Raw genomic sequence first — 26846 nt, forward strand, 5'->3', positions numbered from 1 at the left:
GGTATTTGTTAAGTGCTTAGTATGTGCCAAGCGCTGTTCTAAACGCTGGACATAATAATTAAGGTATTTGTTCAGCACTTATTATGTGCCAAGCACTGTTCTAAGCGCTGGGGTCGATACAAAGTAATTGGGTTGTCCCATGTGGGGCTCACAGTCCTAATCCCCTTTTTCCAGATGAGGTCACTGAGGCACAGAGAAGTGAAGTGACTTGCCCAAGGTAATTCAGCAGACAAGTGGCGGAGCCGGGATTAGAACCCATGTCCTCTGACTCCCAAGCCCGGGCTCTATCCACTGAGCCACGCAGCTGCTGTTAAGCTATTCATTCATTCATTCAATCGTATTTATTGAGCGCTTACTGTGTGCAGAGCACTGTACTAAGCGCTTGGGAAGCACAAGTTGGCAACATATAGAGACGGTCCCTACCCAACAGTGGGCTCACAGTCTAGAAGTACGTTCCGTGCACAGGGCTGGGGTAGATACCAGATGATTAAGTCCCCACGGGGGACTCGCAGACTAAGTAGGAGGGAGACCACTTTGCAGATGAGGTAACTGAGGCACAGAGCAGTTAAGTGACTTGCCCAAGGTCACACGGCAGACAAGTGACGGAGCTGGGATTAGAACCCAGGTCCTTACGATTTCCAGGCCCGGGCTCTAGCCACCAGATCATGCCGTTTTTATCCCCGTTTCCTCCTAACTATAAATCATCTGGCGCCTTTCTCTCCCATTAGAATGGGCTTCTTGACGGCGGAGATTCTGGTTTCCATTTCATTCATTCATTTGTTCGATCGTATTTATCGAGCGCTTACTGTGTGCGGAGCACTGTACTAAGCGCTTGGGAAGTACAAGCTGGCAACACATAGAGACGGTCCCTACCCAACAGTGGGCTCACAGTCTAGAGACTATCGTATCAATCAATCAATCAATCAATCAATCGTATTTATCGTACTCTCCCAAGCGAGACCAGCACCCAGCTAAGCTTTCAAGAAATGCTATTAATTGGCCGAGTTTTTTTAAAAAAGTTATTTGTTAAGCGCTTACTATGTGCCAGGCACCGTTCTAAGCACTGGGGTAGATACCGACTGATCAGGTTGGCGAAAGTCCCATCTCCCGCTCGGGCCTCGCGGTCTTCATCCCCATTTTACAGGTGAGGTCACTGTGGCCCAGAGAAGTGAAGTGACCTGCTCAAGGTCACCCGGCAGACAAGTGGCAGAGTCGGGATTAATAATAACGATGGTATTTGTTAAGTGCTTACCATGTGCCAAGCACTGTTCTAAACGCTAGTAGATACAAGGTGATCAGGTTGTCCCACGTGGGGCTCTCAGTCTTAAACCCCATTTTACAGATGGGGCAACCGAGGCACGGAGAAGTTAACTGACTTGCCCAAGCTGTGTGAGGGATCAGGATTAGAACCCAGGTCCTTCCAACTTCCAGGCCCGGGCTCCGACCACTACGCTTCTCTATCATCCTCACCCTGCCGATGATCTTATCCCAGCTCATCTTTCCTTCGTTCATTGATTCAATCGTATTTATTGGGCACTTACGGTGTGCAGAGCACTGGACTAAGCGCCTTGGAAACATATAGGGACGGTCCCTACCCAACAACGGGCTCACAGTCTAGAAGGGGGGGACCTTACGCTCATTGTGGGCAGGAAATGTGTCCACTTATTGTTCTCTCGTCCCCTCATTCATTCCTTCAATCGTATTTATCGAGCGCTTACTGTGTGCAGAGCGCTGTACTAAGCGCTTGGGAAGTACAAACCGTCTCCATACAGAGACGGTCCCTACCCAACAACGGGCTCACAGTCTAGAAGGGGGGGGGTCCTTACGCTCATTGTGGGCAGGAAATTCTCTCATCCCCTCACTCATTCCTTCAACCGTATTTATTGAGCGCTTACTGTGTGCAGAGCGCTGTACTGAGCGCTTGGGAAGTCCAAGTTGGCAACATCTAGAGACGGTCCCTACCCAACAACGGGCTCACAGTCTAGAAGGGGGGAACCTTACGTTCGTTGTGGGCCGGAAATGTGCCCACTTATTGCTCTCTCTCCCCTCATCCATTCCTTCAATCAAATTTATCGAGCGCTTACTGTGTGCAGAGCGCTGTACTAAGCGCTTGGGAAGTACAAACCGTCACCATACAGAGACGGTCCCTACCCAACAATGGGCTCACAGTCTAGAAGGGGGGACCTTACGCTCGTTGTGGGCAGGAAATTCCCTCGTCCCCTCACTCGTTCCTTCAACCGTATTTATCGAGCACTTACGGTGTGCAGAGCGCTGTACTGAGCGCTTGGGAAGTCCAAGTTGGCAACATCTAGAGACGGTCCCTACCCAACAACGGGCTCACAGTCTAGAAGGGGGGAACCTTACGTTCGCTGTGGGCCGGAAATGTGTCCACTTATTGCTCTCTCTCCCCTCATCCATTCCTTCAATCGTATTTATCGAGCGCTTACTGTGTGCAGAGCGCTGTACTAAGCGCTTGGGAAGTACAAACCGTCTCCATACAGAGACGGTCCCTACCCAACAACGGGCTCACAGTCTAGAAGAGGGGGGCCTTATGCTTGTTGTGGGCAGGAAATTCTCTCGTCCCCTCACTCGTTCCTTCAACCGTATTTATTGAGCGCTTACCGTGTGCAGAACACTGTACTAAGCGCTTGGGAAGTACAAACCGTCACCATACAGAGATGGTCCCTACCCAACAACGGGCTCACAGTCTAGAAGGGGGGGACTTACGCTCGTTGTGGGCAGGAAATGTGTCCACTTATTGTTCTCTCTCCCTTCATCCATTCCTTCAATCGTATTTACCGAGCGCTTACTGTGTGCACAGCGCTGTACTAAGCGCTTGGGAAGTACAAACCGTCACCATACAGAGACGGTCCCTACCCAACAACGGGCTCACAGTCTAGAAGGGGGGACCTTACGCTCGTCGTGGGCAGGAAATTCCCTCGTCACCTCACTCGTTCCTTCAACCGTCTTTACCGAGCGCTTACTGTGTGCAGAGCGCTGTACTGAGCGCTTGGGAAGTCCAAGTTGGCAACATCTAGAGACGGTCCCTACCCAACAACGGGCTCGCAGTGTAGCTCAGTAGGGTGCTCCGCACGCAGTCGGCCCTCGGCACCCTCAACCGAGCGAGCGGACGAACAAACGAGAACGGTCCACGTGGCCGCTCCGGGACGATCTCCCCTTCCCTTTCTGCGGCAGCCTACCATTTGGGCGTCGGGGGCGTCCAGAAAGGAGGCGGGATTGGGGGCAGACGGGCGTGGGATGTGGTTTTATTCGGCCGGAGACGGAGCCCGTCCGGGGGACCTCGCCGCTTCCCGCGTCCGCCCGCTCTCCGGAGGGACGAACTTCGAACACCGTCGACGGGTGGGCAGGGGAAACTGAGGCCCGGGCCTCACTTGCGGGCCGAATTCACCTTCTCCCCGAGCAGGAATATGTGGTCGGCGAACTCCCGGAGGGCTCCCCGGCCGCCGCTGGCCTTGCAGAAGTAGGTCCCGGCCTTCTGGGCGGCCGAGCAGGCGTCCGCGGGCACCCCGCTCATCCCCGCCTTCTTCAGACACTCCTCGTCCGACACTTCGTTCCCTGTCGGGGGGGAAGAAAGAGGGCTCAGCCCGGCCCGACCGGAATCCCCCTATAATTCCACTTATCTATTTATTTTTTCTGATGCTATATGTTAAGCGCTTACTATGTGCCAAGCACTGTTCTAAGCGCTGGATTTCGATGCTCTCGACGCCTGTCGAATTACTTTGTTGTCCGTCTCCCCCTTTCAAGCCCGTTGTTGGGCGGGGGTTGTCTCTGTTGCTAAATTGTCCATTCCGAGCGCTTAGTCCAGTGCTCTGCACACAGTAAGCGCTCAATAAATACGACCGAATGAATGTTTATTCTTCCATTGGGCTCTCCCAAGCGCTCGGCACATGGTAATAATAATAATAATAATAATAATGAGAGTATTTGTTAAGCGCTTACTATGTGCCGAGCACTGTTCTAAGCGCTGGATTTCGATGCTCTCGACACCTGTCGAATTACTTTGTTGTCCGTCTCCCCCTTTCAAGCCCGTGGTTGGGCAGGGGTTGTCTCTGTTGCTAAATTGTCCTTTCCGAGCGCTTAGTCCAGTGCTCTGCACACAGTAAGCGCTCAATAAATACGACCGAATGAATGTTTATTCTTCCATTGGGCTCTCCCAAGCGCTCGGCACATGGTAATAATAATAATAATAATAATAATAATAATAATGAGAGTATTTGTTAAGCGCTTACTATGTGCCGAGCACTGTTCTAAGCGCTGGAGTTCGATGCTCTCGACGCCTGTCGAATTACTTTGTTGTCCGTCTCCCCCTTTCAAGCCTGTTGTTGGGCGGGGGTTGTCTCTGTTGCTAAATTGTCCTTCCCGAGCGCTTAGTACAGTGCTCTGCACACAGTAAGCGCTCAATCAATACGACCGAATGAATGTTTATTCTTCCGTTGGGCTCTCCCAAGCGCTCGGCACATGGTAATAATAATGATAATAATAATAATAATGAGAGTATTTGTTAAGCGCTTACTATGTGCCGAGCACTGTTCTAAGCCCTGGGGGGATACAAGGTGATCAGGTTGTCCCACGTGGGGCTCACAGCCTTAATCCCCATTTGACAGATGAGGGAACTGAGGCCCAGAGAATAATAATAATAATAATGAGAATATTTGTTAAGCGCTTACTATGTGCCAAGCACTGTAGTAGTAGAGAAGCAGCGTGGCTCAGTGGAAAGAGCCCGGGCTTTGGACTTTTAGACTGTGAGCCCACTGTTGGGTAGGGACTGTCTCTAATATGTTGCCAATTTGTACTTCCCAAGCGCTTAGTACAGTGCTCTGCACATAGTAAGCGCTCAATAAATACGATTGATGATGATGATGATGATGGAGTCAGAGGTCGTGGGTTCGAATTCCACCTCCACCACAAGTCTGCTGTGTGACCTTGGGCAAGTCACTTAACTTCTCTGAGCCTCAGTTACCTCATCTGTAAAAATGGGGATTAAGACTGTGAGCCCCACGTGGGACAACTTGATCACACTGTATCCCCCCCCCGCCCAGCGCTTAGAACAGTGCTGTGCACATAGTAAGCGCTTAACAAATGCCATCATTATTATTATTATTATTAGTAATAACATGGGTTAAGTGCTTGATATGGCCCAGCGGAGACTGGGCTTGGGAGTCGGAGGTCACAGGTTCTAATCCCGGCTCCGCCACCTGGCTTGCTGTGTGACCCTGGGCAAGTCACTTTAGTTTCTCAGGGCCTCAGTTCCCTCAGATGGAAAATGGGAATGGAGGGGGTGCCTCTTGTGGGACAAATTGATGACCTTGTATCTCCCCCAATTCTCAGAACGGTGATTAGCACATAGTGAGCGCTTAACAAATACCATCATTATTATTATTATTATTATTTACAGTGCCCTGCAAACGGTCAGCGCTCAATACATGCGACCGAAAGAATTCGACCGTAGGGAAGATCGGATCCAACCCAGCGTGGCTTAGCGGAAAGAGCCTGGGCTTTGGAGTCAGAGGTCACGGGTTCAAATCCCGGTTCCGCCAATTGTCAGCTGTGTGACTTAGGGCAAGTCACTTCACTTCTCTGGGCCTCAGTTCCCTCATCTGGAAAATGGAGATTAAGACTGTGAGCCTCCCGTGGGACAACCTGATCACGTTGTAACTTCCCCAGCGCTTAGAACAGTGCTTTGCACATAGTAAGCGCTTAATAAATGCCATCATTATTATAACCCAGCATCACTGTCACTTGGAAGAGAATGTAATAATAATAATGGTATTTGTTAAGCGCTTACTATGTGCCAAGCACCATTCTAAGCACTGGGGTAGATCCAAGGTGATCAGGTTGTCCCACGTGGGGCTCACAGTCTTCATCCCCATGTTACAGATGAGGTCACTGAGGCCCAGACAAGTGAAGCGACTTGTCCAAAGCCACACAGCTGATAATAGTAATAATAATGATGATGGCATTTATTAAGCGCTTGCCATGTGCAAGGCACTGTTCTAAGCGCTGGGGAGGTTACAAGGTGATCAGGTTGTCCCATGGTGGGCTCACAGTCTTCATCCCCGTGTTACAGATGAGGGAACTGAGGCCCAGACAAGTGAAGCGACTTGCCCAAAGTCACACAGCTGATAATAGCAACAATAATGATGATGGCATTTATTAAGCGCTTACCATGTGCAAGGCACTGTTCTAAGCGCAGGGGAGGTTACAAGGTGATCAGGTTGTCCCACGGGGGGCTCACGGTCTTAATCCCCGTGTTACAGGTGAGGGAACTGAGGCCCAGAGAAGTGAAGCGACTTGCCCAAAGTCACACAGCTGCCAATTGGCGGGGCCGGGATTTGAACCCATGAACTCTGCCTCCAAATAATAATAATAATAATAATAATGATGATGGTATTAGTTAAGCACTTACTATGTGCAAAGCACTGTTCTAAGCACTGGGGGGATACAAGGCGATCAGGTTGTCCCACGTGGGGCTCCCGGTCTTAATCCCCATTTTCCAGATGAGGGAACCGAGGCCCAGAGAAGTGAAGCGACTTGCCCAAAGTCACCCAGCTGCCAATTGGCGGGGCCGGGATTTGAACCCGTGGCCTCCGACTCCGAAGCCCGGGCTCTTTCCCCCGAGACACGCTGCTGCTCGGTAGGGCACCCACCTAGGTAGGCCACTTCCTTCCAGCATAGGCCCATCTCTTTCCTCCACTCGTCCACCACGGCCAGCTTGTCCGCGACGCTGACCTCCATCTTGCAGTCCAGTTTGAGAGCGGAGAGCGTCTGCTTCGAGCAGGCCCTCTGCGACACGAACCGCACCTGGGGGGGACGGAAAGGCGCCGCTCAGACGCCCGAAGCAGGGGGCAAACGGGTCCGAAGAACACACACCATCTAGTCAGAGGCACGCGTCAATCATTATCATCATCATCACGATGATGATGATGATGGCATTTGTTCATTCGTTCAATCGTTCAAGCGAGGCTCGGTGGAAAGAGCCCGGGCTTTGGAGTCAGAGGTCATGGAACGATTATTTATTTATTATTTATAATTGCATTTATTAAGCGCTTACTATGTGCAGAGCACTGTTCTAAGCGCTGGGGAGATTACAAGGTGATCACGTTGTCCCACGGGGGGGGCTCACAGTCTTCATCCCCATTTTACAGATGAGGTAACTGAGGCCCAGAGAAGTTAAGTGACTTGACCAAAGTCACACAGCTGACAATTGGCGGAGTGGGGATTTGAACCCATGACCTCAGACTCCAAAGCCCATGCTCTTCCCACTGAGCCATGCTGCTTCTATTATCTTTTATCTATTATCATCATAGTAATGATGATGAAGATGGATGGAGGTCATGGGTTCAAATCCCAGCTCCACCAATTGTCAGCTGTGTGACTTTGGGCAAGCCAATCAATCAATCAATCAATCAATCAATCAATCAATCAATCGTGTTTATTGAGCACCTACTGTGTGCACAACACTGGACTAAGCACTTGCGAAGTCCAAGTTGGCAACATATAGAGACGGTCCCTACCCAACAGCGGGCTCATAGTCTAGAAGGGGGAGACAGACAACAAAACAAAAGATATTAACAAAATAAAATAAACAGAATAAATATGTACAAGTAAAATAAATGTTCATTCATTCATTCATTCAATCGTATTTATCAATCAATCAATCAATCAATCGTATTTATTGAGCGCTTACTGTGTGCAGAGCACTGTACTTAGCGCTTGGGAAGTACAAGATGGCAACATATAGAGATGGTCCCTACCCAACAGCAGGCTCACAGTCTAGAAGGGGGAGACAGGGAACAAAACATATTAACCAAATAAAATAAATATGTACAAGTAAAATAAATATTAATTAATTAATTCAATCCTATTTATTGAGCGCTTACTGTGTGCAGAGCACTATACTAAGCGCTTGGGAAGTCCAAGTACACACAATCTAGTCAGAGGCGCGCATCAATAATTATCATCATAATAATGATGATGATGATGATGATCATCATCAATCGTATTTATTGATCGCTTACTATGTGCAGAGCACTGTACTAAGCGCTTGGGAAGTACAAATTGGCAACATATAGAGACAGACCCTACCCAACAGTGGGCTCACAGTCTAAAAGGTGGGCTCACAGTCTAATGATGATGGAGGTCATGGGTTCAAATCCCAGCTCCACCAATTGTCAGCTGTGTGACTTTGGGCAAGTCTCTCACCTCCTCCAGGAGGCCTTCCCAGACTGAGCCCCCTTCCTTCCTCTCCCCCTAGTCCCCCTCTCCATCACCCCCATCTTACCTCCTTCCCTTCCCCACAGCACCTGTATATATGTATATATGTTTGTACATATTTATTACTCTATTTATTTATTTATTTTACTTGTACATACCTATTCTATTTATTTTATTTTGTTAGTATGTTTGGTTTTGTTCTCTGTCTCCCCCTTTTAGACTGTGAGCCTACTGTTGGGTAGGGACTGTATCTATATGTTGCCAATTTGTACTTCCCAAGCGCTTAGTACAGTGCTCTGCACATAGTAAGTGCTCAATAAATACGATTGATGATGCTGATGAAGTATGGATTGAAGTGGGGAGAGACACGAGGATGGGAGATCAGAGAGAAGGCTGATGCAGTAGTTCAGACGGGATAGGACGAGAGCTTGAACGAGAAGGGTAGCGGTGTGGATGGAGAGGAAAGGGTGGATCTTGGCAATGTTGCGGAGCTGAGACCGGCAGGTTTTGGTGACGGATTGGATGTGAGGGGTGAACGAGAGAGCGGAGTCGAGGATGACACCGAGGTTGCGGGCTTGTGAGACGGGAAGGATGGTAGTGCCGTCAACAGAGATGGGAAAGTCAGGGAGAGGACAAGGTTTGGGAGGGAAAACAAGGAGTTCAGTCTTGGACATGTTGAGTTTTAGGAGGCGGGCAGACATCCAGGTGGAGATGTCCTGAAGGCAGGAGGAGATGTGAGCCTGGAGGGAGGGGGAGAGAGCAGGGGCACAGATGGAGAGCTGGGTGTCATCAGCGTAGAGGTGATAGTTGAAGCTGTGGGAGCGAATGAGGTCACCAAGGGAGTGCATGTAGATTGAGAACAGAAGGGGACCAAGCACCGAACCTTGGGGAACCCCCACAGTACGAGGATGGGAGGGGGAGGAGGAGCCTGCAAAAGAGACCGAGAAAGAACGACCGGAGAGATAAGAGGAGAACCAGGACAGGACGGAGTCTGTGAAGCCAAGGTCAGATAGCGTGTTGAGGAGAAGGGGGTGGGCCACAGTGTCGAAGGCAGCTGAGAGGTCAAGGAGGATCAGGACAGAGTAGGAGCCGTTGGATTTGGCAAGTAGGAGGTCTTCGGTGACCTTTGAGAGGGCAGTTTCCATGGAATGTATGGGATGGAAGCCGGATCGGAGGGGGTCGAGGAGAGAGTTGGTGTTGTGGAATTCGAGGCAGCGCGTGTAGACAACTCGTTCAAGGAGTTTGGAAAGGAAGGGTAGGAGGGAGATGGGGCGATAACTAGAAGGGGAGGTGGGGTCAAGAGAGGGTTTTTTTAGGATGGGAGAGACATGGGCACGTTTGAAGGCAGAGGGGAAGGAACCAGTGGAGAATGAGCGGTTGAAGATGGAAGTTAAGGAGGGGAGAAGGGATGGAGCGAGAGATTTCATGAGATGAGAGGGAATGGGGTCAGAAGCACAGGTGGCACTTGAGAGGAGGGAGGAGAGCTCCTCTGAGGATACTGCTGGGAAGGATGGGAGAGTAGCAGAGAGTGTTGAGAGCCGGGGGGTTGGAGACGGGGGGGAAGTGACTTAGGGGAGGTAGGACCTGATGGACTTAATTTTGTCAATGAAGTAGGAGGCCAGATCGTTGGGGGTGAGGGAAGGAGGAGGGGGAGGAATCGGGGTCCTGAGAAGGGAGTTGAATGTACGGAAGAGCTGGCGGGGGTGATGGGCATGGGTGTCAATAAGGGAGGAGAAATAGTTTTGTCTGGCAGAGGAGAGGGCTGAGTTAAGGCAGGAAAGGATGAACTTGAAGTGAACGAGGTTGGCATGGGGTTTAGACTTTCGCCAGCAGCGTTCGGCAGCTCGAGCATAAGAGCGAAGGAGGCGGACAGTGGCAGTGATCCAGGGCTGTGGGTTAGTGGTGCGAGAGCGGCGAAGGGAAAGGGGAGAGAGCGAGTCTAGCTGAGTAGAAAGGGTAGAGTTGAGAGCAGTAATCTGATCATCAAGACTGGGTAGAGAGGAGAGGGCGGCGAGGTGGGGTGTGAGGCGCTCCGAAAGATGGATGGGGTCAAGAGAGCGGACATCTCTGTGAGGGAGTAATACGGATTTACAGGGGAAAGGAGTGTGAGTGAGGAGGCAGGTGAGAAGATTATGTTCAGTCATTCAAGCATGGCTCAGTGGAAAGAGCCCAGGCTTTGGAGTCAGAGGTCATGGGTTCAAATTCCGGCTCCACCAATTGTCAGCTGTGTGTCTTTGGGCAAGTCACTTCACTTCACTTCTCTGGGCCTCAGTTCCCTCATCTGTAAAATGGGGATTAAGACTGTGAGCCCCCCCGCGGGACAACCTGATCACCTTGTAACCTCCCCAGTGCTTAGAACAGTGCTTTGCACATAGTAAGCACTTAACAAACACCATCATTATTATTATTATTTGTTCATTCATTCAGTCATTCACGCGTGGCTCAGTGGAAAGAGCCCGGAGCTTTGGAGTCAGAGGTCATGGGTTCAAATCCCGGCTCTGGCAATTGCCAGCTGTGTGACTTTGGGCAAGTCACTTCACTTCTCTGGGCCTCAGTGACCTCATCTGTAAAATGGGGATTAAGACTGTGAGCCCCCTGTGGGAAAACCTGATCACCTTTTAACCTCCCCAGCCCTTAGAACAGTGCTTGGCACATAGAAAGTGCTTAACAAATACCATCATTATTATTATTTGTTCATTCATTCAGTCATTCAAGCGTGGCTCAGTGGAAAGAGCCCGGGCTTTGGAGTCAGAGGTCATGGGTTCAAATTCCGGCTCCACCAATTGTCAGCTGTGTGTCTTTGGGCAAGTCACTTCACTTCTCTGGGCCTCAGTTCCCTCATCTGTAAAATGGGGATTAAGACTGTGAGCACCCTGTGGGACAACCTGATCACCCTGTAACCTCCCCAGCGCTTAGAACAGTGCTTTGCACAAAGTAAGCGCTTAATAAATGCTATCATTATTATTCACTCTCATTTATTGAGCACTTACTGTGTGCACAGCACTGTACTACGCGCTTGGAAAGTACAATTCGGCAACAGATAGAGACAATCCCTACCCATTCATTCATTCATTCATTCATTCACTCGTATTTACTGAGCGCTTACTGTGTGCAGAGCACTGGACTAAGTGCTTGGAAAGGACAAATCGGCAACAGATAGAGACGGTCCCTACCCAACGACGGGCTCACAGTCTAGAAGGGGGGAGACGGACAACAAAACAAAACAAGGAGACAGGTGTCAATACCAGCAAAATCAATCGATTTATAGCTATAGGCACGTCATTAATAAAACAGAGTAATCAATATGTACAATATGTATGTGACTGTCTCTATATGTTGCCAACTTGTACTTCCCAAGCGCTTAGTACAGTGCTCTGCACACAGTAAGCGCTCAATAAATACGACTGATTGATGTACAAATACACACAAGTGCTGTGGGAAGGGGAAGGGGGTGGGGCAGAGGGAGGGAGTGGGGGCGATGGGGAGGGGAGGAGGAGCATTCATTCATTCATTCATTCATTCATTCATTCAATCGTATTTATTGAGCGCTTACTGTGTGCAGAGCACTGGACTGAGGAAAAAGGGGGGCTCAGTGTGGGAAGGCCTCCTGGAGGAGGTGAGCTCTCAGTAGGGCTTTGAAGAGGGGAAGACAGCTAGGCAATGGGGAGGGGAGGAGGAGGAGGAGAGGAAAAGGGGGGCCCAGTCAGTTCGTTAAGCGCTTACTACGTGCCGAGCACTGTTCTAAGCGCTGGGGGGGATCCAAGGTGATCAGGTTTTCCCACGGGGGGCTCACAGTCTTCATCCCCATTTTACAGATGAGGGAACTGAGGCACAGAGAATAATAATAATAATAATAATGAGAGTATTTGTTAAGCGCTTAGAACAGTGCTCGGCACACAGTAAGAGCTGGGGGGGATACAAGGTGATCAGGCTGTCCCACGTGGGGCTCACAGTCTCCATCCCCATTTTACAGATGAGGGAACTGAGGCCCAGAGAATAATAATAATGATAGTATTTGTTAAGCGTTTACTATGTGCCAAGAACTGTTCTAAGAGCTGGGGGGGGATACAAGATCATCAGGTTGTCCCACGTGGGGCTCACAGTCTCCATCCCCATTTTACAGATGAGGGAACTGAGGCCCAGAGAATAATAATAATACTAATGAGAGTATTTGTTAAGCGCTTACTATGTGCCGAGCACTGTTCTAAGAGCTGGGGGGGGATACAGGGTGATCAGGTTGTCCCACGTGGGGCTCACAGTCTCCATCCCCATTTTACAGATGAGGGAACTGAGGCCCAGAGAATAATAATAATAATAATGAGAGTATTTGTTAAGTGCTTACTATGTGCCAAGCACTGTTCTAAGAGCTGGGGGGGATACAAGGTCATCAGGTTGTCCCACGTGGGGCTCACAGTCTTAATCCCCATTTGACAGATGAGGGAACTGAGGCCCAGAGAATAATAATAATAATAATGAGAGTACTTGTTAATAATAATAATAATAATAATAATAATAATAATAATAATAATAATGATAATGGCATTTGTTAGGCGCTTACTACGTGCCGAGCACTGTTCTAAGAGCTGGGGGGGATCCAAGGTGATCAGGTTGTCCCACGGGGGGCTCACAGTCTTCATCCCCATTTTACAGATGAGGGAACTGAGGCCCAGAGAATAATAATAATAATAATAATAATAATGAGAGTATTTGTTAAGCGCTTAGAACAGTGCTCGGCACATAGTATGAGCTGGGGAAGATACAAGGTGATCAGGTTGTCCCACGTGCGGCTCACTGTCTCCATCCCCATTTTACAGATGAGGGAACTGAGGCCCAGAGAATAATAATAATGATAGTATTTGTTAAGCGTTTACTATGCGCCAAGAACTGTTCTAAGAGCTGGGGGGGATACAAGATCATCAGGTTGTCCCACGTGGGGCTCACAGTCTCCATCCCCATTTTACAGATGAGGGAACTGTGGCCCAGAGAATAATAATAATAATAATGAGAGTATTTGTTAAGTGCTTACTACGTGCTGAGCACTGTTCTAAGAGCTGGGGGGGATACAAAGTCATCAGGTTGTCCCACGTGGGGCTCACAGTCTCCATCCCCATTTTACAGATGAGGGAACTGAGGCCCAGAGAATAATAATAATAATAATGAGAGTATTTGTTAAGCGCTTACTATGTGCCGAGCACTGTTCTAAGAGCTGGGGGGGATACAAGGTCATCAGGTTGTCCCACGTGGGGCTCACAGTCTTCATCCCCATTTTACAGATGAGGGAACTGAGGCCCAGAGAACAATAATAATACTAATGAGAGTATTTGTTAAGCGCTTACTATGTGCCAAGCACTGTTCTAAGTGCTGGGGGAGATCCAAGATGATCAAGTTGTCCCCCGTGGGGCTCACAAGTCTTCATCCCCATTTTACAGATGAGGTAGCAGAGGCCCAGAGGAGTGAATATATGTATATATATGTATATACGTATATGCATATATGTATATACATATATGCATATATGCATATGTATATACATATATGCATATATGTATATACATATATGCATATATGTATATATATCACCTGTATATATGTATATATGTTTGTACATATTTATTACTCTATTTATTTATTTATTTTACTTGTACATATCTATTCTATTTATTTTATTTTGTTAGTATGTTTGGTTTTGTTCTCTGTCTCCCCCTTCTAGCCTGTGAGTCCACCGTTGGGTAGGGACCGTCTCTAGATGTTGCCAACTTGTACTTCCCCAGCGCTTAGTCCAGTGCTCCGCACACAGTCAGCGCTCAATAAATACGATTGATCGATTGATTGATTGCAGTGACTTGTCCAAAGTCACACAGCCGATAAGTGGAGGAGCCGGGATTAGAACCCATGCCCTCTGACTCCCCAAGCCCGGGCTGTTGGCACTATACTAAGCGCTGGGGCAGCTACATACCTCCACCCCGCTTTCCCGCAATAAATGGACGCCCACGGAGTCTCTGACGTCGTACGATATCATTTCCTTCTGGTCTCCCGACACGTAAACGTGCCCGTCGGTCAGGCAGCCGTCGATATTGCAGACCAGCAGTTTCACCTCCTTGAGTTTCTCCTTGCCAAAATAGCCGTATCTACGGGGGAAACAAAACCGTGAGCCCATTAATAATAATAATAATAATAATAATAATAATAATAATAATAATAATAACAGTGGCATTTATTAAGCGCTTACTATGTGCAAAGCCCTGTTCTAAGCGTTGGGGAGGTTACACGGTGATCAGGTTGTCCCACGGGGGGCTCACAGTCTTCATCCCCATTTGACAGATGAGGTCACTGAGGCCCAGAGAAGTGAAGCGACTTGCCCAAAGTCACCCAGCTGACAAGAGCTCTGCACATAGTAAGCGCTCAATAGATACGATTGATGAAGTGGCGGAGCCGGGATTTGAACCCAAGGCCTCCGACTCCCAAGCCCGGGCTCTTCCAGCTAGAGAAGCAGCGTGGCTCGGTAGGAAAGAGCCCGGGCTTTGGAGTCGGAGGTCATGGGTTCAAATTCAAATTGTCAGCTGGGTGACTTCGGGCAAGTCGCTTCACTTCTCTGGGCCTCAGTGACCTCATCTGGAAAATGGGGATGAAGACTGTGAGCCCCCCGTGGGACAACCTGATCACCGTGTAACCTCCCCAGCGCTTAGAACAGGGCTTTGCACATAGTAAGCGCTTAATAAATGCCATTATTATTATTATTATTATTATTATTATTATTATTATTATTATTCCAGCTAGCCACACTGCTCTGAAGACTGTGAGCCCCACTGTGGGACAACCTGATTAGCTTCTCTCTCCCCCAGCGCTTACAACAGTGCCTGGCACATAATAAGCGCTTAGCAAACACCATCATTCTTGCTACTACTACTACTACTAGTAATGTTGGTATTTGTTAAGCGCTTACTATGTGCCAGGCACTGTTTTAAGCGCTGGGGGAGATACAAGCTAATCAGGTTGTCCCCCGTGGGGCTCACCATCATTCTTACTACTACTACTACTAATAATGTTGGTATTTGTTAAGCGCTTACTATGTGCCAAGCACTGTTCTAAGCGCTGGGGGAGATACAAGGCGATCGGGTTGTCCCACGTGGGGCTCACAGTCTTCATCCCCCTTTTACAGATGAGGGAACTGAGTCCCAGAGAAGTTGAGCGACTTCCCCAGAGTCACCCAGCTGACAAGTGGCGGGGCAGGATTAGAACCCACGACCCCTGACTTCCAAGCCCGGGCTCTTTCCACTAAGCCACGCTGCTTCTCATTCTTAGTACGGTGCCTGCCCCCTAGTAAGCGCTTAGCAAATACTATTACGGAGAGGCAGCGTGGCTCAGTGGAAAGAGCCCGGGCTTGGGAGTCAGAGGTTGTGGGTTCTAATCCCGGCTCGGCCACTTGTCAGCTGGGTGACTTTGGGCAAGTCACGTCACTTCTCTGTGCTTCAGTTCTCTCATCTGTAAAATGGGGATGAAGACTGTGAGCCCCACGGGGGACAACGTGATCCCCTTGTATCTCCCCCAGCTCTTAGAACAGTGCTTGGCACGTAGTAAGCGCTTAACAAATGCCAACATTATTATTATTATCAGCTGTGTGACTTTGGGCAAGTCACTTCACTTCCCTGGCCTCAGTTACCTCATCTGGAAAATGGGGATGAAGGCTGTGAGCCCCATGTGGGACAACCTGATCACCTTGTATCTCCCCCAGCGATTAGAACAGAGCTTGGCACATAGTAAGCGCTTAACGAATACCATCATCATTATTATTAAAGCTTCGTCACACACGTCCGCTACACCGCCAGAGCTGATCTCTGCAGGTATGGGGCCTCTGTTAATAATGATAATAATGAAATAATAATAATAATTTTGGTATTTGTTACTTGCTTACTATGTGCAAAGCACTATTCTAAGCGCTGGGGAGGATACAAGGTGATCAGGTTGCCCCACGGGGGGCTCACAATCTTCATCCCAGATGAGGGAACTGAGGCCCAGAGAAGTGAAGTGACTCGCCCACCGTCACATAGCTGAGAAGCGGCCGAGCCGGGATTTGAACCCATGACTTTTGACTCCCAAGCCCGGGCTCTTTCCCCCGAGCCACGCTACACGATTTCCACCCAAAACAGAGCCCGCGAAGGCCCCCGCGATGGTCTTCTAGACTGCGAGCCCGCTGTTGGGTAGGGACCGTCTCTGTATGTTGCCGACTTGGACTTCCCAAGCGCTTAGTACAGTGCTCTGCACACAGTAAGCGCTCAATAAATACGATTGATTGATTGATTGGACGCTCCCCTCACCTGAGCACTCTCTGTTCGGCGATGGGCCAGTCGATATCCACGTCGATATCCACGCTGTGCTCAGCCCGCATCTCGAAGTAGGCCATCTTTCCCCCCTAGAGACAACGGAGGCGCCGGGAGCGCATTATAATAATAATAATTATTATTATTATTATAATTATTACAATAATAATTTTGGTACTTGTTAAGTGCTTACTATGTGCGAAGCACTGTTCTAAGCGCTGGGGAGGGATACGAGGTAATCAGGTTGTCCCCCCGTGGGGCTCACGGTCTTCATCCCCATTTTCCATCTTTCCCCCCTAGAGACAACGGAGGCGCCGGGAGGGAGAGGAGAGGCACTCGGCGCTTAGAATAGTGCTTAGCGCATTATAATAATAATAATAATAATTTTGGTATTTGTTAAGCGCTTACTATGTGCGAAGCATCATCATCATCACCAAATCGTATTTATTCATCATCAATCGTATTTATTGAGCGCGTACTATGTGCAGAGCACTGTACTAAGCAATCAATCAATCAATCAATCAATCGTATTTATTGAGCACTTACTATGTGCAGAGCACTGTACTAAGCGCTTGGGAAGTACAAATTGGCAACATCTAGAGACAGTCCCTACCCAGCAGTGGGCTCACAGTCTAAAAGGGGGAGACAGAGAACAAAACCAAACATACTAACAAAATAAAATAAATAGAATAGATAGGTACAAATAAAATAAATAAATAAATAATAGAGTAATAAATCTGTACAAACATATATCCATATATACAGGTGCTGTGGGGAAGGGAAGGAGGTAAGATGGGGGGATGGAGAGGGGGATTATAATAATAATAAGAATAATAATTTTGGTGTTTGTTACGCGCTTACTATGTGCGAAGCATCATCATCATCGCCAATCGTATTTATTGAGCGCTTACTGTGTGCAGAGCACTGTACTAAGCGCTTGGGAAGTCCAAATTGGCAACATACATATCTTTAAATTATACATATCTTTATACGTATCTTTAAATTATGTATTATAAATTACTGATTTATATTAACATCCGCCTCCCCCTATAGACTGTCAGCTCATTATGGGTAGGAAATGTATCTGCTAATTCTGTTATACTCTCCAAAGTGCTTAATATAGTGTTCTGCACATAGTAAATGCTCATTAAAGCACTTGAGAAACAGTAGGGTCTATTTATCATCATCATCATCAATCGTATTTATTGAGCGCTTACTATGTGCAGAGCACTGTACTAAGCGCTTGGGAAGTACAAATTGGCAACATCTAGAGACGGTCCCTACCCAGCAGTGGGCTCACAGTCTAAAAGGGGGAGACAGAGAACAAAACCAAACATACTAACAAAATAAAATAAATTGAATAGATCTGTACAAATAAAATAAATAAATAAATAAATAGAGTAATAAATCTGTACAAACATATATACATATATACAGGTGCTGTGGGGAAGGGAAGGCGGTAAGATGGGGGGGATGGAGAGGGGGATTATAATAATAATAATAATAATTTTGGTATTTGTTACGCGCTTACTACGTGCGAAGCATCGTCATCATCGCCAATCGTATTTATTGGGTGCTTACTGTGTGCAGAGCACTGTACTAAGCGCTTGGGAAGTACAAATTGGCAACATAGAGAGACAGTCCCTACCCAACAGTGGGCTCACAGTCTAAAATTTATATGGTTTATATTTTTAAACCGTATTTGTTAAGTGCTTACTATGCTCCATGCCCTGTACAAAGCACTGTTCTAAGCGCTGGGGAGGGATACGAGGTGATCAGGTTGTCCCCCGTGGGGCTCACAGTCTTCATCCCCATTTTCCAGATGAGGTCACTGAGGCCCAGAGAAGTCAAGGGACTTGTCCAAAGTCCCACAGCTGACAAATGGCAGCGCCGGCATTAGAACCCACCACCCGTGACTCCCAAGCCCGGGAATCTATCCACTGAGCCACGCTGCTTCCCTATAATAATAATGATGGCATCTGCTAATAATAATAATAATAATAATAATGGCATTTATTAAGCGCTTACTATGTGCAAAGCACTGTTCTAAGCGCTGGGAAGGTTACAAGGTGATCAGGTTGTCCCACGAGGGGCTCACAGTCTTCATCCCCATTTTACAGATGTGGGAACTGAGGAACAGAGAAGTTAAGTGACTTGCCCAAAGTCACACAGAGCGCTTACTATGTGCCAAGCACTGTTCTAAGCGCTGGGGAGGATACAAGGTGATGATGATGGCATTTATTAGGCGCTTACTATGTGCCAAGCACTGTTCTAAGCGCTGGGCACTGTTCTAAGCGCTGGAAATAATAATAATAATAATGATGGTATTTGTTAAGCGCTTACTAAGTGCAAAGCACTGTTCTAAGCGCTGGGGAGGTTACAAGGTGATCAGGTTGTCCCACGGGGGGCTCACAGTTTTAATCCCCATTTTACAAATGAGGTCACTGAGGCACAGAGAAGTGAATTGGCTTGCCCAGAGTCACACAGCTGACACTTGGAGGAGGGGGGATTCGAACCCAGGACCTCTGCCTCCGAAGCCCGTGCTCTTTCCTCTGAGCCACGCTGCGACCAGGTTGTCCCCCGTGGGGCTCAGTCTTCATCCCCATTTTCCCGATGATGTGAGCCGTTGTTGAGTAGGGACCGTCTCTATATGTTGCCAACTGGTACTTCCCAAGCGCTTAGTACAGTGCTCTGCACACAGTAAGTGCTCAATAAATACGATTGAATGAATGAATGAATGTCACTGAGGCCCAGAGAAGTGAAGTGACTTGCCCAAAGTCACACAGCTGACAACTGGCGGAGCTGGGATTTGAACCCACGACCTCCGACTCCCAAGCCCGGGCTCTTTCCACTGAGCCACATAGTAAGCGCTTAACAAATATAATAATAATAATAATAATAACAATAATAATAATAATAATAATAAATCCATCTGTTCATATTTACCGAGGGTTTACAGCCCCCTTTTAGACTGTGAGCCCACTATTGGGTAGGGACTGTCTCTATATGTTGCCAACTTGTACTTCCCAAGCGCTTAGTCCAGTGCTCTGCACATAGTAAGCGCTCAATAAATACGATTGATTGATTGATTGATCGCGGGGCGCTGGACTGAACGCTTTGCAGGGGACACGAGGACTGTAATAAAAGACGCCTTCCTGGACCACGACGTCCTTAGAGTCACATTCCAAGACCCCCGGGCCCAGCAGAAGGGGAAAATACGGAACGCCATCGTCGCGGTGCCTTATTTTTTAAAAATAATTTTCACGATATTATTTTGGCGCTTACTATGTGTAGGGCTGGGGTCTTTTATGGTATTTGTTAAAGCGCTTACTATGTTTGGGGAAGCAGCATGGCTCAGTGGAAAGAGCAGGGGCTCTGGAGTCAGAGGTCACGGGTTCAAATCCCACTCCGCCAATTAGCTGTGTGACTTTGGGCACTTCACTTCTCTGGGCCTCAGTTACCTCATCTGGAAAATGGGGATGAAGACTGTGAGCCCCCCGTGGGGCAACCTGGTCACCTTGTAACCTCCCCAGCGCTTAGAACAGTGCTTTGCACATAGTAAGTGCTTAATAAATGCCATCCAAAAAAAAGTCACTTCAATCAATCAATCAATCATATTTATTGAGCGCATACTGTGTGCAGAGCACTGTACTAAGCGCTTGGGAAGTACACTTCTCTGGACCTTAGTTACCTCATCTGTAAAATGGGGATGAAGACTGTGAGCCCCCCGTGGGACAATCTGATTACCTTGTAACCTCCCCAGTGCTTAGAACAGTGCTTGGCATATAGTAAGCGCTTAACAAATGCAGTTATTATTATTAATATGTTCAGGGCTGGGTTCTTTAATGGTATTTGGTAAAGCGCTTACTACGTTCAGGGCTGGATTTTTTGTTTCTTGCAGTATTTGTTAAAGCGCTTACTATGTTCACGGCTCTATTTTTTATGGGATTTGTTAAGCGCTGACTATGTTCTGAGCTATTTTTCATTTTTATGGTATTTGTTGTTTTTATGCTATTGGTTAAGCTCTTATTACGTTCAGGGCTCTTTTTCTTTTATTTTTATGGGCTTTGTTAAGCGCTTACTACATTCCCAGCTCTTTCTTTATTATTATTTCTATGGTACTTAAGTGCTTATGGTATTCAAGCGCTTAGTACAGTGCTCTGCACACAGTAAGCGCTCAATAAGTACGATTGAATGAATTTAAGTGGTATTTAAGTGCTATGGAGACAGAGGTCATGGGTTCAAATCCCGGCTCCGCCAATTGTCAGCTGGGTGACTTTCGGCAAGTCACTTCACTTCTCTGCCTCAGTTCCCTCGTCTGTAAAATGGGGATGAAGACTGGGAGCCCCCCGTGGGACCACCTGATCACCTTGTAACCTCCCCAGCGCTTAGAACAGTGCTTTGCACATAGTAAGCGCTTAATAAATGTTATTATTATTATTATGTTCAGGGCTCTTTTTCTTTTATTTTTACAGTATTAGTTAAACTCTCAATATGTTCCCGAGCTCTTTTTTAAAATTTGTATGGTATTTAAGCACTTATCACGTTCAGGGCTCTTTTTCTTTTATTTATACAGTATTTGCTATGCACTACGTTCCAAGCTCTTTTTTTTTTATTTTTATGATATTGTTTAAGTTTTTATTACGTTCAGGGTTCTTTTTCTTTTATTTTAACGGGCTTTGTTAAGCGCTCACTACGTTCCCAGCCCTTTTTTTCTTGTGGCATTTAAGTGCTTATTATGTTCAGGGCTCTTTTTCTTTCATTTTTACAGTATTTGTTATGCGCTTACTATGTTCCAAGCCTTTCCTTTTTCAATTTTTATGGTATTTGTTAAACTCTTATCATGTCCGGGGATCTTTTCCTTTTATTTTTACGGGCTTTGTTAAGCATTTACTAAATTCTGAGCTCTTTTTTGATATTATTTTTATGGTATTTAAGTGCTTATTGTGCTCAGGACTCTTTTTCTTTTATTTTTACAGTATTTGTTACGCGCTTATTATGTTCCAAGCTCTTTTTTCTTTTCATTTTTATGGTACTGGTATATAGCATGTTCAAGGGTCTTTCTCTTTTATTTTCACGGGTTTTGTTAAGTGCTTACCATGTTCTGAGCTCTTTTCTTATTTTTATGGTATTTAAGTGCTTATTATGTTCAGGGCTCTTTTTCTTTTATTTTTACAGTCTATATACACGCTTACTATGTTCCAAGCTCTTTTTTTTTTTAATTTTTATGGCATTGGTTAAGCTCGTTATATTCAGAGCTCTTTTTCTTTTATTTTTAAGGGCTTTGTTAAGCGCTTACTACGTTCCCAGCTCTTTTTTAAATGGTATTTAAGTGCTTATTATGTTCAGGGCTCTTTAATCTTTTATTTTTACAGCATTCGTTAAACTCTTACTATGTTCAGAGCTCTTTTTTAAAATTTTATGGTACTTAAGCAATTTTATGTTGGAGCTCCTTTTATTTTTATAGTATTTGCTAAGCGCTTGCTTTGTTCTGAGCTCTTTTTTTATTTTTCCGGTATTTGTTTAGCACTTATTACCTTCAGGGCTCTTTTTCTTTCACTTTCAGGGTATCTGTTAAGCGCTTACTATGTTCTGAGCTCTTTTTTAAATTTTTATGGTATGTTGAGTGTTTATTACCTTCGAGGCTCCTTTTCTTTTCTTTTTACAGTATTTTTAAAGCGCTTACTATGTTTCAAGCTCTTGTTTATTTTTATGGTATTTGTTAAGCGCTTAAAACATTCAGGGATCTTTTTCTTTTATTTTTACAGTATTTGTTAAGCGCTTACTATGTCCCGAGCTCTTTTCTTTATTATTATGGTATTTGTTTAGCACTTATTATGTTAACAGGGCTCTTTTTCTTTTATTTTTACGGTACCTCTTAAGCGCTTACTATGTTCCGAGCTCTTTTTTAAATTTTTATGATACCTGTTAAGTGCTTATTACCTTCGGGGCTCCTTTTCTTTTTATAGTATTTTTTAAGCTCTATGTTTCAAGCTCTTTTTTATCTTTATGGTATTTAAGCGCTTATATGTTCAGGGCTCTTTTTCTTTTATTTCTACTGTATTTGTTAAGGGCTTACTATGTTCTGAGCTCTTTTTTTCCCATTTTCAGGGTATCTGTTAAGCGCTTATCACGTTCAGGGCTCTTTTCCTTTTATTTTTATGGTATGTGTTAAGCGCTTACTAGGTTCTGAGCTCTTTTTTTATATTTTCATGGTATTTGTTTATTACCTTCAGGGCTCTCTTTTGATTTTTATTGTTTGTTAAGCGCAAACTATGTTCAGGGCTCCCTCTGCTCTTCCCCACTTCCCAGCCCCACAGCACTTATGTACAGATATGTAATTTTATTTATTTTTATTCATGTCTATTTCCCCACCTCTAGACTGTAAGCTCATTGTGGGAAGGGAATGTCACTGTTTCTTGTTGTATTGTCCTCTCCCAAGTGCTTAGTACAGTGCTCTGCACATAGTAAGAGCTTAATAAATACGATTGAAGGAATGAATGAGCGAATATTAAGCACTAGCCATGTTCAGGACTCTCTTTTTATTTTGAAGGTATTCGTTAAGTGCTTGGCTCTCTATTCTTAGGGTTTTTATTAAACGCTTACTATGCTCAGGCCTCTATTTATTCTTACGGTTTTGCTAAGCGCTTACTACGTTCAGAGAAGCAGCGTGGCCCAGTGGAAAGAGCCCGGGCTTTGGAGTCAGAGGTCATGGGTTCAAATCCCGGCTCCGCCAGTTGTCAGCTGTGTGACTTTGGGCAAGTCACTTCACTTCTCTGGGCCTCAGTTCCCTCATCTGGAAAATGGGGATTAAGACTGTGAGCCCCCCGTGGGACAACCTGATCACCTTGTAACTTCCCCAGCGCTTAGAACAGTGCTTTGCATGTAGTAAGCGCTTAATAAATGCCATTATTATTATTAATAAATGCCATCATTATTATTATTATTATTCAGGGCTCTTTTTTATTCTTATGATATTTAACCTCTTGCTATGTTCAAGACCTTTTTTTATCTTTATGGTATTTGTTAAGCGCTTATTATGTAGAGGGCTTTTATGGTATAAATGCCATACTATGTTAAATGCATACTATGTTCGGGGATCTTTTTCAAAATTTTTATGGTATTTATTAAGCTCCGGGCTCTTTTTTATTTTAATGGGTTTATTAAGGGCTTTCTATGTTCAGGTCTTTTTTTTTAATTTTTGTAGTATCTTTCATTCACTCATTCATTCAATCGTATTTATTGGGCGCCTACTGTGTGCAGAGCACTGTAGTAAGCGCTTGGGAAACTCCAATTCGGCAACAGACAGAGACAATCCCTACCCAACAACGGGCTCCCAGTCTAGAAGGGGGGAGACAGACAGCACACTTTTAGTATCTCAATCAATCAATCAATCGTATTTATTGAGCGCTTACTATGTGCAGAGCACTGTACTAAGCGCTTGGGAAGTACAAATTGGCAACATATAGAGACAGTCCCTACCCAACAGTGGGCTCATAGTCTAAAAGTATCTGTTATCTGTTTAGTATAATAATAATGATGATGGTATTTGTTAAGTGGTTACTATGTGCGAAGCACTGTTCTAAGCGCTGGGGGGGATACAAGGTGATAATAATAATAATAATGGCATTTATTAAGTGCTTACTATGTGCAAAGCACTGAGCACGGGTGATCAGGTTGTCCCCATGTGGGGCTCACAGCCTTCATCCCCATTTTACAGATGAGGTAACTGAGGCCCAGAGAAGTGAAGTGACTTGCCTAAAGTCACACAGCCGACAAGCGGTGGAGTCGGGATTGGAACCCATGACCTCTGACTCCCAAGCCCGGGCTCTTTCCACTGAGCCACGCTGCTTCTGTTTAATATCTGTTTAGTTTAGTTTAGTATCAGTTTATTATCTGTTAAGCACTTACTATGTGTTAAGACCTGTTCTAAGCACTGGGGTAGAAACGAGCAAATTCATTCACTCCTTCATTCAATCGTATTTATTGAGTGCTTACTGTGTGCAATCAATCAATCAATCAATCAATCGTATTTATTGAGCGCTTACTGTGTGCAGGGCACTGTACTAAGCGCTTGGGAAGTACAAGTTGGCAACATATAGAGACGGTCCCTACCCAACAGTGTGCAGAGTACTAAGCGCTTGGGAATCAGATTGCACACAGTCTAAATCGGAGGGGGGAGGATTTAATCCCCATTTTACGGGTGAGGAGACTGAGGCACAGAGAAGTGAAGTGGCTCTGCCAAAGCCATACAGCGGACAAGCAGCGAAGCCAGGATTAGAACACAGGTCTTTTCTTTTCATGGTATTTGTTAAGCGCTTACTATGGGCCAAGCGCTGGGGTAGATACGAGCTAATCCGGCTGGACACAAGAGTCCCTGTTCCACGTGGGGCTCGCGGTCTCAATCCCCATTTTACAGATGCGGTCACTGAGGCCCAGAGAAGTGAAGTGACTTGTCCAAGGTCACACAGAGGACAGTGAGTGGAGTGGGATTAGAACTTGGGTCCTTGTGAATCCCAGGTCGGTGCTCTATCCACTACATCATGCTGCTTCCCATCCATCCATCCATCCATCCATCCATCCATCCATCCATCCATCCATCCACTGATCGATCGATCCATCCATCCATCCATCTATTCATTCCAATCGTATTTATTTATTGAGCGCTTACTGTGTGTCCCAACTTGCCCAGTGGCTGCTACAAGTCAAAACTCCCCCGTGCCGGGCAGCAGCGGCCCGGGACGGAGTCCAGGGCGGAGACTCGAGTTGACCGCGCGGAAGGCGGCCGTGGTCAACCGCTTCCCGATTTTTCCCGAGAAAACTCTATGGATCCACTACCGGAACGATGGCGGATGGAGAGCGGGGCCTTCTGGGAGAGATGCGTCCGCGACGTCGCTATGGGTCGGGGACGACTCGACGGCTTAAGACAAGACCCCAGTGCTTAATACAGTGCTTGGCACATAGTAGGCGCTTAACAAATGCTATTATTATTACAATAATAATAATAATGATGGCATTTATTAAGCATTTACTATGTGCAAAGCACCGTTCTAAGCGCTGGGGAGGTTACAAGGTGATCAGGTTGTGTCACGGGGGGCTCACAGTCTTAATCCCCATTTTACAGATGAGGGAACTGAGGCCCAGAGAAGTGAAGCGACTTGCCCAAAGTCACACAGCTGGCAATTGGTGGAGCCGGGATTTGAACCCGTGACCTCTGACTCCAAAGCCCGGGCTCTTTCCACTGAGCCACGCTGCTTCTCTAACAGACAATATTGGTCAGTGAGGACAAAATGCCAAAAGCTAACACTGAGAAGTAGGGATCCCGTCTGGCTCCTTCTCGGTTGGGGAGTAATAATAATAATAATAATAATAATAATAATAATAATAATAATAATAGTATTTGTTAAGTGCTTACTATATGTGAAGCACTGTTCTAAGCACTGGGGGGGGGGGGGATCAGGTGATCCCATGTGGGGCTCACAGTCTTAATATCCACTTTGCAGATGAGGTAACGGAGGCACAGAGAAGTGAAGTGACTTGTCCAAGGTCACACAGCTGACAAGTGGCAGAGGCAGCATTCGAACCCATGACCTCTGGCTCCCAAGCCTGGGCTCTTTCCCTACCCAACAACGGGCTCACAGTCTAGAAGAGGGGAGACAGACAATGAAACAAAGCAAAACAAGTAGACAGGCATCAGTGGCATATAAATAAATGGAATTATAGATATATATATACATCATTAATCAAATAAATAGAATAATAAATGTGTACATATGTAGACAAGTGCTGAGGGGCGGAGAGGGGGGTAACGATAATGATGGCATTTATTAAGCGCTTACTATGTGCAAAACACTGCTCTAAGCGCTGGGGAGGTTACAAGGTGATCAGGTTGTCCCCCGTGGGGCTCACAGTCTTAATCCCCATTTTCCAGATGAAGTAACTGAGGCACAGAGAAGTGAAGTGGCTTGCCCAAGGTCACACAGCAGACAAGTGGCAGAGCTGGGATTAGAACCCACGTCCTATGGTTCTACCAGCCTGAGGGTGAGGAGAATAACAAGCGTCCAGAGGGGACAGAGCAAACTGTATAGACGACACAAATAAATGTATATATTTGTGCTTCACATCTGAGGGCGATTCCACCGATGAAGATGAAGTTCATCTTTGAGTCACACAGCAGGCATGTGGCACAGCGGAATTCGGCCCCATGACCTCTGACTTGACTTTGGACAAGTCACTTCACTTCTCTGGGCAGCGTGGCTCAGTGGAAAGAGCCCGGGCTTTGGAGTCAGAGGT

The 26846-nt window shown here is 46.4% G+C and overlaps 1 protein-coding gene across 1 annotated transcript in view; it reads right to left on the bottom strand.

The window, feature by feature from the left end:
* Window positions 1-3250: 3250 nt before the first annotated feature.
* The window catches only part of CMAS (cytidine monophosphate N-acetylneuraminic acid synthetase), a 50375-nt gene continuing 26779 nt past the window's right edge, over window positions 3251-26846 (bottom strand). The window contains exons 5-8 of the mRNA XM_038769413.1: window positions 16551-16645; window positions 14192-14363; window positions 6669-6822; window positions 3251-3576 (exon numbers count right to left, since the gene is read on the bottom strand). Coding sequence (XP_038625341.1) covers window positions 3389-3576; window positions 6669-6822; window positions 14192-14363; window positions 16551-16645 — 609 coding nt within the window. The 3' untranslated portion in view covers window positions 3251-3388. The remainder of the gene's footprint in view (window positions 3577-6668; window positions 6823-14191; window positions 14364-16550; window positions 16646-26846) is intronic.

Source organism: Tachyglossus aculeatus, chromosome 2 (assembly GCF_015852505.1).
Source record: "Tachyglossus aculeatus isolate mTacAcu1 chromosome 2, mTacAcu1.pri, whole genome shotgun sequence".
Classification (NCBI taxonomy): Eukaryota; Metazoa; Chordata; class Mammalia; order Monotremata; family Tachyglossidae; genus Tachyglossus; species Tachyglossus aculeatus.